The sequence below is a fragment of the Aptenodytes forsteri genome, unplaced genomic scaffold (genome assembly GCF_000699145.1).
Source record: "Aptenodytes forsteri isolate BGI_AS27 unplaced genomic scaffold, ASM69914v1 Scaffold15, whole genome shotgun sequence".
NCBI lineage: Eukaryota > Metazoa > Chordata > Aves > Sphenisciformes > Spheniscidae > Aptenodytes > Aptenodytes forsteri.
The window spans coordinates 24,245,402-24,257,930 of NW_008795129.1; the positions used below are offsets into that span (position 1 = coordinate 24,245,402).

Genomic DNA, 12,529 nt, shown 5'->3' on the forward strand with positions numbered 1-12,529 from the left:
TTTTTGCATTGCCACATCAATTCTGTTAATAATTTGAGCTAATGGATTTAAATTTTGAGGTAATAATTCTACCTGATGAAGACATGCCCAGAATTTGTTTATGCATCTCTGCTTGACTTTTGCTGATAGGCTGCGTTATAACAGAGTCTGCTCTGATTCTAGGATTGTACACCTTTAAATGAAAGAGATATTAAGCATCAGACAAGTAAGAGAAGACTACAAAAATATCAATGGTCTGTATTGAATTTTTGTCTAGGTCATTTTACAGAAAGTGTAGTAACAGTTTCATTTCTTTTTATACTACGCATTTCACCAGCTTGGAAATGAGAGCAGTCAGCACTTTGATAAATTGACAGACACTTATGTTTTGCAATAACTCTGTAAGTATACTCTAAGATAAATGTCTTTTTCTGAAGAAATGTACCTTACTAAAGCACAAAATGTATGTCTATGATATCATCAAGAAAAGCATCAAAAAAGATTATTTATTTCTTCCAATGACAGAATCCCAACATTGTCTGATAACATTTTGTTCCATAACTCCAGCTTTGTGACTTAATGCTGAAATCTGTCAATTCAGTACAGGAGACAAGGACTGTAACAAAGATGTACAATGCCCCGTTTTATTTTTTTCTTAATTGTACTTTATTTTGATTAAACTGAGGAGCCAGTTCACTCACTGTTCTGACCACCAGATGATGTCCATAAGCTTCTGTAGTATATCGCAAGACATACAACATCTGGATAAGGCAACTTTCTAGTCATGTCATCTGAATTGATCTTGTATACTTTAAGCAGAATTTTAATAAAAAAGATAAAGTATGCGTCAGTGCAGGGGACAAAGTTCTTTTCCTCCAGGTAAATTTATCTGCAAGACTTATGTGGGATTTTGTTCTGCACAAAACTTTGACTGTTCCCTCTATGTTCAACTGACTTTCAGCCATATGGATTGAATGTGAATTTGAACTGCTGAGGAATGAATATTAGAGGACTAAACTTCAGCTGTTGGGACAAAATAGTTGAATTAAAGGGTAAAAACTGCATAACCGATAGAGGTGATTTGACGGCTATAGGACTGTGTTGAAACTTATTTGTTCCCATCACTTTGTATTTCTGATTCACAGAAGTCTGGAAGCACTGAATTTTACTTTGGGCTTCAGATCACTGTGGAAGGGAGATGAATTTCTGTCCTCCAAGACAACGGTAGTTTCAGAAGTAAGTTGGGTTATGCATGGTCTAATTGAAAACTGCTTTTAGGCTTTTGTTCATTTCACACAAAAGTCTGACAATTTTTTTTAGCCTTGACTTGAGGCTGTGTTAGTTTATAACCTCCAAATGAGAACCCTTAAAAATGGCAGTTAGACACAGTTTTTTGCAATGAAAATGGGAGGTACTGGTAGTTCCCAAGCTTTTGCCTGAACTACTCTCAAGGCTAATCAGGATTAATGATCATCGATCCAAAATTTTGGGAGTGTTTAACTTCCATTTTGGAGATTCAATTCTGAGTTAAATAAACAAACTGTATTATATTGTTTCTTTTGCCTATTACTGGAATATTTATTTTGACTAGCAGAACGCATTGAACAGTTACAAAGCCTCTAGTGTAGTGCAGCTTTCCAATTCATGTAATGACTTGTTCCTACATAGTCACTCATTCTTTCGGACGTCAGTTTTGTATAAATGAAAGAAACAAGAGACGTGTTTGCAACTGCACTAGTCCTTCCCAAGATGGGGTGGAAACCAATAACTGAGGACATACTTAGAATGAACTGTAAAAGGTCAAAGATTAATTTGATAAATTGCAGCATTTTGAGGTACTTAGATGGAAGCATGTGTCTGGAAGGAGCACAAGCAGCTTTAAAAAGAAGTGGTTCCCTGTGTGAGCATCCCTTGGCGTTGTATGATCTGTGGCACTACACTGGTTACGAAGGTGTTAAGCAAGGGATGAGGTTAATCTACTAAACCAGGTAATCTGCCAATAGGTAGCCAAGAACTGATTGTATTTCGCTCTATCTATAAGATACTGAAGACATAATTAGGAATGATAGGCCAAAATTAAGGGGAGATGTAGTTTGCAAATGGAATGTGATTAGCTTGGTGCCCAAATAAGTGGCAGTTTCAGCTGGGAGTGTTAATCTGGCTTTAGAAACTTGAAAATTTTGTTTTCTGACTGAATTTAGGAAGTAATTGTGTTTTCTTGCTTGGTTTTCCCATGTGTACGAAAGCAGGTGATTTGAATGTTAAATATGTTATAGAATCTGACTTACAAAAGAATAGAAAAATATTTGATCCTTTAGAAACCATTTTCACCAATCTATTAGCTGCACATTTCCCTTTCCTCCACCCTGGAAAAAAGCTTATGCATACTTCGTTCTTGGCATACTGATTTTGGTTAACTTTACTAACCTTTCTTGTTTCAACACCGACATCAATGACAAAGGTTACATTTTTAATCCAAATCAAAGATTCTCCAAAGCTTGTGGTGAGTAGCACTTTTCTTCTGTATTTTTTGCAGCATTTCTGTTTGTCTTGATTTGGCTTGGGAGTTAGGTCTTGTTTTATGGGATATAAAGGAACTGGGATGAGTTCTCCAAGATCAGGATTTAAATTAGACTGTTCCTGTCTGATCATTTGGTAAGCCTTTTCAATTTCCTGTAATCAGGAGAAAGATTTAATTTTACAGCAACTTTTTTATTCTAAAATGAAATTTAACTACGTATCAAACTGTAACAACATTTAAATCTTACATGATTAATAATTAAAGGAAAAAGAACTATGTATGAGAATTTATGGACTGCCTCCGCTAACTATAGACCAGGGAAAAGCTGGGCTGTTTTTTTGAAATGTCTTTTTCTCCTCTGCAATTTTCAAAATAGTCTTCTCTGGCTTTAATCATATCCAAACCAATCTCCAAGGGAAGACAGATATGTAAAAATATCGTATAGGAATAACAAGGCTGAGAAATTATGAAACAGTCACTAAACTTTATGTATATAGGACATGTAGGATGTATCCACATCAGTCATTTAGTGCCAAAGAGTTTGGTGCAAATTTTGTCATAGGGCTGGTAATGCTGTAGCAGATACTCAGGTACCCCACTGGTGTGCCCAAAAGGTTTTCTCTTCTGCTGGAACCAATGTTATGCATGTGGGTGCCCTGAGTGGCAGTGTCCCCTGGGAAACAGCTCTCTACATGTGCACGGTGCACCCCGGGGCTGGCAATGGGGTGACCTGCACTGCTGGCGAAGGTGCGATGTGCACGGGTGCTCCTGGAGTCAGAACAGATCACAGCAAATCACCGCTCCAACCCTCTCCAATCCTTACTGTCCCCATCACTGGAAGGGCTAAAATGGCAGAGCCCTTGTTTGGGTCACTTTGGAAACTACTATTATGTTCTTAGTTCAATTACAATGCATAAAAAGATCAAAGTATGCAGAAACCTCCCTACTTTACCTTAATTATTATGTTTAAGAAGATATAAGTATTGTGAAGGTTTTTATTGGTTTTTTTTTTTCCCCTAGTGATCAATAAACTCTATGAAGACTTAATAAAGTGAATGAAATGTCGCTAAGCTGTGTTAATGGAACATCACCTTTAAAACAGTCCACAAATTCAGCAGTTGAATATAATTTAAAAAAGGGTGGTTGTTGTTGTTGTTGTTTTAGTCTTTTTTTAAAATATAAAATCATTTGCGTTGTAAACTATTTTTTTTAGAGGTATACAAAAATCATCCATAGACTTGTTCAATTTGAAAGGGATTTTTTTTTTCAAAAGCATTTTTATTAGCAAACATTTTTCAAAATTGAAAAACCAGATTGAGTTTCTATTTGAGAGTGCCACTACATTCATAGTAGTTATAGGTTGAAAGTATTCTATAAAAATTCTTATAGAGGTATGACAGTGGCATCTAATAGCGAAGCTAGCACCAAGACAACACATAAATCTTAATGTTCTTTTCTTATTCATATCTTTTTTTCAGTTTAAAAGACAGTTGTGTGCTAGGGAATAGCGAGCCATTAGCGATATGAAACTTTAAGTCACAGTTAAGCAAGAATGCATGGGATGTGAACTGTGCGGTAACAGTTCATAATGAGTGTTTTGTTCATCGTGAGAGAGAAAACTAAGTAATCTCTTCTTGGCAAGAAAGAAGTTATTATTTTAGTATTGTGTGGGACTTGCCCATCAAAAAAAAATTTTAAGCAGAAATAAAACTTTGTTCCCAGTCCTTTGAAATGGAAAGACTATGTGTTTTCTCTCTAACATTACCTATTGTCAATACAGGAACTGATACAGAGAATTCATGAATTCATCATTTGTAAAATTTGCGTCTATAAAGTTTACAACTGATTATTAGCGTTATTAAAAGTGTTACATATCCATCCCCCTTTTTACAGTGAAAAGCAATACTACCTGGGTAGTTAATGGTAATTTATCTTTGCATGTGAAAAGTCATTATCTTCTGGAGCTACTAAGGCGAGTTTGTTTTTTTAAAGCAGATTTAATGATACAAAGTGGAAGGTTGAAGATCACTATCAGGAAGTTAATAGTAATAATTTCAAGTCTTAACATGTTTATTTGATGGGAGATTGCTTTGACAGCTATAAAGTACTGTGAAACTTTTCTGAGAAGGACGTGATCGTGCAATCCTGGCAGCAGTGAATTTAGGGCATCTCTGCTGTCTTCAGGGGTTCGAAGATGCCTCTATTTAGAATAGCAAGCCCGTGCAGATTCCTGGATTACCATTGCACCTCCAGAGTGGCAGTTGCCTCCTGCTGTTGTCTACACAAATGGTTGGGAAGTTTGCAGCCGTAAAGGAGAATGCAAATGGCAAGACCTTGTAAGCGGGTTTAAGATAAAAACATTCACGTGAAGTAGGACATTTATGCAAACTGGACATGTGTCCATTCCTGCAAAACAGGGATAACACAAAGTGTGATATACCCGCTGCCGGAATAGGTTGCAATGTATTAACTCCCTGCATCTACGGCCCTTGTCCCTGTATGCCGCCTTTGCTACTTTTTTGCATCACACAGAAGGATGATGGCCCTTCTTTAAGCCTACAGAAAATCTGGTAGTTCCTTGTATTAGCTTATGCTATATATATATATATAAAATACAGCATTATGTATACCATAACTTCTTTGTAGGAAAAACTTGAATTGATAAAAACTGTTGGCAGTGTCCAGTGTGTTAGATACTGGCAACAAGATATTTATAGGTCATATAAAAACCCAGATGTAAATTGTTTCTTGATTAAAATCAGAAATATTGGAATCGGTTAATAACTTACTTCTTCACATGCCAGAAAGATCACAATGTCACCCTTCTCTTTTGTATGGTGTATCTCAAAGAGCAGTCTTAGTGCAGACAGAAAGTGGTCTTTCTGAACGCTGCAAGAGTATACAACCTCTGCGTGGTGTTTGTTTTCCACCCTTATGAAGGGGACACTGCCGTAATAATTCTGCAGTTTGCTGGACATATGAGGTGCAGTGAGTATCACCAGCCTCAGTTCTGGTCTCGATATCAAGACATCTTTGAGAAGGCCAAGTAATGCATCTGTTGCAACAGTTCTTTCATGCACATCATCCAGGATGATAACGCCGTAATAGTTCAGAAGAGGTGTAGATATCATTTCCCTTTGTAGCATATCATCTGTACAGTATCTGCAATGTAGAAACAGAAAACTCTACAAAGTTTCTTGGAATATTCAGATTTGATTGTAAGAAGTTAATTCAGGGTCTTGGGGACAGCTTGGTTCTTTCTGTTCTAACAGGAAAGTTTTGGTAAGGACAGAGAGTCTATTTTGTAGACAGTATCACAGTCTCAACTACATGTTTAAACCCTTCTTTAAGTAGCTAGAAACTCAATGTAATTCAATGACACTAAGTGGCACTATGGTTGAAAGGATGCTCTAGGCAAAAGAAGAAATACTTCTGCCTTAAAATCATAACTTATATTGCCTTTCATCTTCCAAACTATCTAAGCATATTGCATGCCATAACCAATTCTTGAGCTAGGAACTAATACTTTTAGATGAGGAAAAGGAGGTGTACGCATGCACTTGAGGCAGTGCCAGAACCAAGATGAGAGATCAATTCATACCGTAAGGCCCTCCTCACTTTTATCCCTATTATTCCTGCTACTGAAAGTTTTTAAAAGGATATTATTTTTTGCTGGACTTTGAATTCTTGAACCACGTTTCGATGTGTGAGAGGATAGGATTTATCTCCCTTTCACGTCAGTAGCAGCTGCAGGAAGATGTGCTGCAGGATGAGGTTTACAGAGTTTTCAGTGAAAGAGAAAGGACATGCAAAAGGAAGAGCGGTTGAACTTTATTTTCAGAAGTGGCGAGTATCCTCTTCTCCACTGGAAATCAGTGGCTGGAAAAAAGGCTTATGATCTAGATTTTATAGTTTATGCCTGCTATATTAAGGAACCAGAGAAAATAACTCTCCTAACTTTCAGAGAGGCTCAAAATCTGAATCCCTGTGTTGCTGTCGTCACCTGCCTATATTTAATACATTAAGTGCATTTCTCATCTCTCAAAAATCCTCCTAAATGCTTTTTCTCTTGTTACTGAATATACCCTTTTCTAGCCATGATTTTTGATTGATTTTCAATTTTCCAGTTTTACTTTGTGTTAGATTATCCCATGTTCTCTTATGGTAACGGACACTCCTGTACTGGAAAACAGAGAAAGAAGGAGTAGAATGATACGGAAGTTACTGAGGTACTTAATGAAGTTTTGCACAGATGGTAACCTTGCCCATTTAAATCTCTACTACAGTTTAGCACAGAATACCTCCTTCAAGCCTTTTATAGCTTATTGATTAATCACAAAATCTCCGGTATCCGCATTTTAAAATATTATACACAACTTTATAAAGCACTGTTGGTTTTTTTGTTTTCATACTGTACGCAGAAATCTTTTGCAGCTACAGCAATGTTCCCCCACGGTTGTTAGGTTATCTGTCCTGACCACGTTAGTGGAGTGGTGCAATGAAGAGCTAAGGACTGGAGTGCTGTCAGCTGCAAACTTTTGCACTTGCAAAGAACTGTAAGCTACATATTAGTTTGAAGGCATTAAACACCAAACACACAAACCTCAGGATAGTTTCTGTTGTACAGCAGCTTTCAAATGGGATGAAATACCCCACTTCGTGGCCAACATTGACATCCATTTCATCAGCTACACGCAGTGCCAGCCACACCGCTGTCTGCTTGTGTACCTGGGTGCATACGACTGCACCGTGTTGATAGTGGACAGAAAGGCAATACTCAGCACACCACTGAGGAATCTGTAAGTAAATAAGAAAACAGATGTATTTGGTATTTAACACGTTTAGCAGAGACTGTAATGCAAAAGAAAGTAGACAGTGTGGAAGAACTAAATCAACCTGAGCACCCGCTGCTTACTGTCTGCCTGAGTACTGATGGATGACCTGCACCTGACACAGAAATTATCTGCCTTGGTAAATGTCAAGACCCTGAACCTCTTAAGTAGTCAAGAGTTGGATTGACATGGGCTAGAAGGCTTACCTGGGAATTTCTCAGCTGGACTCAGATTAATTCAAATATATTGCAGAAGGGACAGAATTGGCCTCTGGGGAGCAGGTAACACCAGCAGTATTATTCTTAAGCATCTCGTGATTGATCCAACAATGTTAGTGCAGTTGTTGTCAGGGGCTTCTCAGCTGGCTCAGTGGTAAACCTGCCCATGCTATGTCATATTCAGGTGCTTGACATGAGAAACATGTCCCAGGAAGAAGAGGATTTCAAACTGGCAAATGCCACAGTAAATATATGTAATTTCAGATAATTACTCTGTAAACAAAGATAAGTGAAACTGAACTGCTCCAGAAACCTGTGCAGTAGCTCTCTAATTTATGTATTTACAGTAGAAAATCAACACTAGAAAATATTAATGTGTTATTGCCATGAAAAAGTAAAGTTACATTATAAATATTATTTTAGTGAAGGTATTAGGTTTCAAATCCTTTACTTAATCAACATATATAAACTAGGTGCATCAGCCACATATCATTTATTTCTGCATAGTTATTTATGTTTCTAAAAATGTTTAAAAAAACAGCCAGCAATGTGTGACATCTTACTAAACCTGTTTAAGGACAATTTAAAAAGCTAATATATCTTAGCAAGTAGTTTATTATTATACAAAGTTTGTTTTGTATAAATTACAGTCAATAACAAGGGGTAAAGACTTTGCACTCCAAAAAATATTCCAGGCACCAGGTGGCTGTGTATCCTTTTTATAGAAACATAGGAATTTTCAGTTAGAAGCATGATGTCTCTAGTTCGATATGTGATCTCTAGCAGTGTCCAGCATCAAAGTCTCTGGCAGATATGAGATGCCCTGCAACAGTAATTATCCTACAGCTTTACCTGCAGGAAAGTTTTCTCCTGATCCCAGTTATAAATAATCATGTTTTGGCTTATAACACTTGCTTGAAAATTCTTCTCTGCTTACTGTGATAACAGACATAGGTTGTTATATATTATTACAACAGAATTTGATAGTCCTAGTGGATATTTATATGTTTAGAGTCAACTGAGATCTTGGCTTCAGTGATGTCTTTTAACATGAGTTCTGTAAAGTAACTGTGTATTCCTGGAAAAAGCATTTGCTTTTGGCTGAAGTGAGGGAAAGACCATTACTTCCCCCTGAGAAACAGCCCTACTGATTTCAGTCCTTCATTCCCTGAGAACTTTTTCACCTTCTCTTGTGACCTGCCTGCAAATCCACTGTATTTCTTTCCTGATATAGCACTAATCAGAACCAAAACACGCTTTCCACGTAAGAATATGCATTGAATCCAACATAGGCATTGCAGAGGCTACCATTTCCCCTGGGCATTCAATGTGATGATGGACAAAAAGAGGATAAAATGACAAATTTAATCAATATTAGGGAGGAGGCAATAAAATTTTCCAGTGGAACAAAATAGCGGCCAGCCAAACATAGAAGGAATGATTTACTGATAAAATACTAAAGCAATCTGAAATAAGTCCTAAAGTATTTTACACTTAGACTTGGCCTCTCTGAAGACAGTAGAAATACACCTGTAATTTCGGTAGGGAAGGACTGTAGCTGATACATTCTGTAATACATTTTAAAAGTATATAGTTGATAGTTTTTCAAGCTGAGATGTGATGTTGTGATATACAACCAAAGTAATAATTTACAGTGCACATACTGATAGATACAAGAATTTTATACAGAATTTTTCTAAGGTTATGTGTATATTTGGTTCTGAATTTTAAACTATAGTAGTTAATGCATGTGGTCTTCAGTGTTCAGAAAGGGCTTGATATTTTTAAATTTAGTATTTAGTACAAAAAAAGTTGTCATTTGAGATTTTTGTTAGTTGTTTATGACACTGTCAGACAATCACAGTCTGAGAAGTGTTACTCTTCAGTGCTCAGCTTACCCCTGAAGCCCAAAAGACATCATCAACCAAGTAAAACTGGCTTGTAACGGACAAACGTAAAGTAAGTGTCAATTGTTTGTGAATATTTGAAGAAAGCTATTTAAATGTGTGCTTAGATATATACATATATATTTTACATCTGTATTTGACTGCATTAATCTTTTGTCACCTTCTGTATTTCACTTTCCATCTCTGGCCTTAATACCTCAGATTACAATAGATGCCTGCACATCTGTTTCTACACTGAGAACTGCTAAACTCAATACAACTATGTGTGCGTACACCACAGCTGAACTCTTCAGAACTGGATGTTTTTATATTGCAATACCATACAACACTCAGCATAGCAACAGTCCACTACTAACAGAAACCAGATACTAGCGTAATATAAATTTGGATATTGATGTGCCCAATATAAATAAAGGGCAACAGCAGTAAATAATAAATTCACTGCAAAAAGTTTTTTCTGTTTTAAATATATGTAATATTAGTAAATTAGTAATAGTAACTCTGAAAAGTGTACAACATTAAATGTTCTAAAAATAATTAAAAAAACCCCAACCAAGTATGTTGTACTGACCTGGGAGCTCTTGCCAGTCTTAGCATCTCCTGACACAATCACAATTTGATTACGAAGCAAACTTTCCATAAAAGTATATTTCTCTTTCCATACTGGAAGTTCTTCTCTTTCTTTCATAAGTTTATAATAACGGGAAGAGTAAGGCAAGCCATCGAAAGGATTAAGCTCTAAATCTTCTCCACATACTAGTATTTCCTCTTCATCACCATCGCTGCAGTCAAGTAATTCTGAAAAGCAGTGGATCTCTGGAGAAAAGGTTAAAAACTCCATTTTTCTTACATATATTATTCCCAGCAAAAATACATTAGTAATGGAACGAGTCCTTTGTATTGATTGATCATTCAGGCTCCCTAACCCTGAGGAAATCCATTTCTGCTGGCTTCAGGATTAGTACTTCCCAGCTCTTCAGTTTAAAAGTTCAGTCCTGGGGTCCAGCTGCCTTCTTTGTGGTCTGTTTGTCACACTTCAAGTGGTTTAATAACCCGAATGAGCCTCGAGAAAATATGTTTAAAAAATCATCCAAACTCTTCAAAATAGAGGTGATTAAACCAAAAGATGCTAAACAGAAGCTGCGTAGCTTTTGCACTTTAGTGGCATGTTAAAGCCAGACCATGAGTACCAGCCAGTGTGTTTGCTCGTGCTCTTGTCTGCTACTGCTCGGCCAGGCTGGAGAATAATTGGGAAAGAGCACGCTGAGCCTGACCTTTATCGCTCCCGCCTGTGCCCCGGCTGCCGTGAATAGGAGGCTACGGGGCCATTATTGTGATTGCAGAGATCGTCATGTGGCCGGCTAATCCCGGCACAATGGGGTTCACCCCTGGGTGCAGCAAAAACAGCGCAGGGGCTGCGAGCGTGCAGTTAACGGGAGGTAACTGCTGCGTGAAAGCGTCCGTCAGGAAGAGCCAGTGTTTTTATTTTATGTTATTTGCAGTGTTTTAGAAAGTCAGAGCAGTAAAGAGTCATTTTATATACTCTGTATGTTAACTCTGGAAATCTTGCAAGGCTTTAACAGTCTTTGCCATAATTAAAAATCTAAAATATACTTAATATGTCAAAAAAAGCAGAGAGATGCCAATTCTAATCCTTCAAGGGCACCAGAAGTGGCCTTGAAAGATGGGGAAAGAACAAATTACTGACAGAAAGTAACTGCAACTCTTAGGACTCAAAAGTAGCAAAATAGAGTCTCCTAATCTTGACTGATCTGTACTGTAACACAAATATTAAATAACATTTTTTATTTTAGTTCCAGAGGCAAGTCTCCTGTTGAACAATGATACTGATAATGTCTTGGTGAACAGACTATGAGTACAATGCTTGTGTGCTTTGTCTATATCAAGCTTTTTCTGCACCAAGTAATATAATAAAAGTTATTGCCTCTTCTTACAAATTTTTCTTGTTTCATAACTTGGGACCATATTGGCTACAATGCTATTAATGCATTCTCTGATGACAGCAGCATAGAAAGCCAACAAAGAGAAGTAGGAGAAAATCTTTTGTTCAGCAGTCTGAATATCTCAATCCAAATGAGATAAGTTTAACTATATGCTGCTCACAAAACAGGCTGATTATCGGCACTTAGAGTGGCTGGCAGCAAAGACTGACAGACTGCCCAGTTTGAGGGCCAAAAGCAAACGCGGTCTTCTGGAGGAGCATCTCTGAAAGGCAAAAGGACCAGGTGATTTATCTGCCCACTTTCTGGCGTTACAGTACTGTGAAATATGCTTCAGACTAACCACCACTGGGGATGTACCTGATACCTGTGAAGATGACAGGATGACATATCATGATATCTGTGAAGATGACACTGAATTATGTCACGTTCAGCTGAACTTGGAAGTCACTTTTCCTGTGACCTCAGTGGATCCCTTGATGTCTAACGTTTTATCTTGCTTTCTGTTACATCCTTCTTATTTATTGTTGCAAACTCACTACCATTGAGATCTCTGCCTCTCTCAGATGTGGTTGAAATCACTCAATAAGGCGCAAATGTCATGAGGGGACTGACAGAGCACAATCCTACAGAGCCTGTTTTTTGTGAAGTTCAGCTTAAAATGACATGAAGCAAACAGGTGAATTGCTATTCTGCATTTTGCTTGTTTTTCATATGCTTAGCAGCAGTAGCAGTATGTGCTCTCTGCTTTCCTCAATTGCAATATAGGCTTGTTTTCTTCAAAACATAAGAACTGGGCAGCAATATTTTTTGGTTCATTGAATAAATTTGAATGGTCATACCACAGTGCTGTGGTTTAACCTCAGCTGGCAACTGAGCACCACACAGCCGCTCGCTCACTCTCCCGGCCCTGCCCCCGGTGGGATGGGGGAGAGAAGCGGAAGAGTAAAAGTGAGAAAACTCAGGGGTTGAGATAAAAACAGTTTAATGGTGGAAATAAAATAAAATAGTAATAATAACAACAATAATAATAACAGAATATACAAACCAAGTGATGCACAATGCAATTGCTCACCACCCGCCAACCGATGCCCAGCCAGTCCCTGAGCAG

General features: G+C 37.5%; 1 protein-coding gene across 1 annotated transcript in view; it reads right to left on the reverse strand.

The window, feature by feature from the left end:
* DHX32 (DEAH-box helicase 32 (putative)) overlaps positions 1 to 10,298 on the reverse strand; it is a 27,051-nt gene extending 16,753 nt beyond the window's left edge. The window contains exons 1-5 of the mRNA XM_009278122.2: positions 10,029 to 10,298; positions 7,104 to 7,297; positions 5,290 to 5,662; positions 2,407 to 2,652; positions 73 to 172 (exon numbers count right to left, since the gene is read on the reverse strand). Of these exons, the coding sequence (XP_009276397.1) occupies positions 73 to 172; positions 2,407 to 2,652; positions 5,290 to 5,662; positions 7,104 to 7,297; positions 10,029 to 10,298 (1,183 nt within the window). The remainder of the gene's footprint in view (positions 1 to 72; positions 173 to 2,406; positions 2,653 to 5,289; positions 5,663 to 7,103; positions 7,298 to 10,028) is intronic.
* Between the last annotated feature and the right edge of the window lie 2,231 nt (positions 10,299 to 12,529).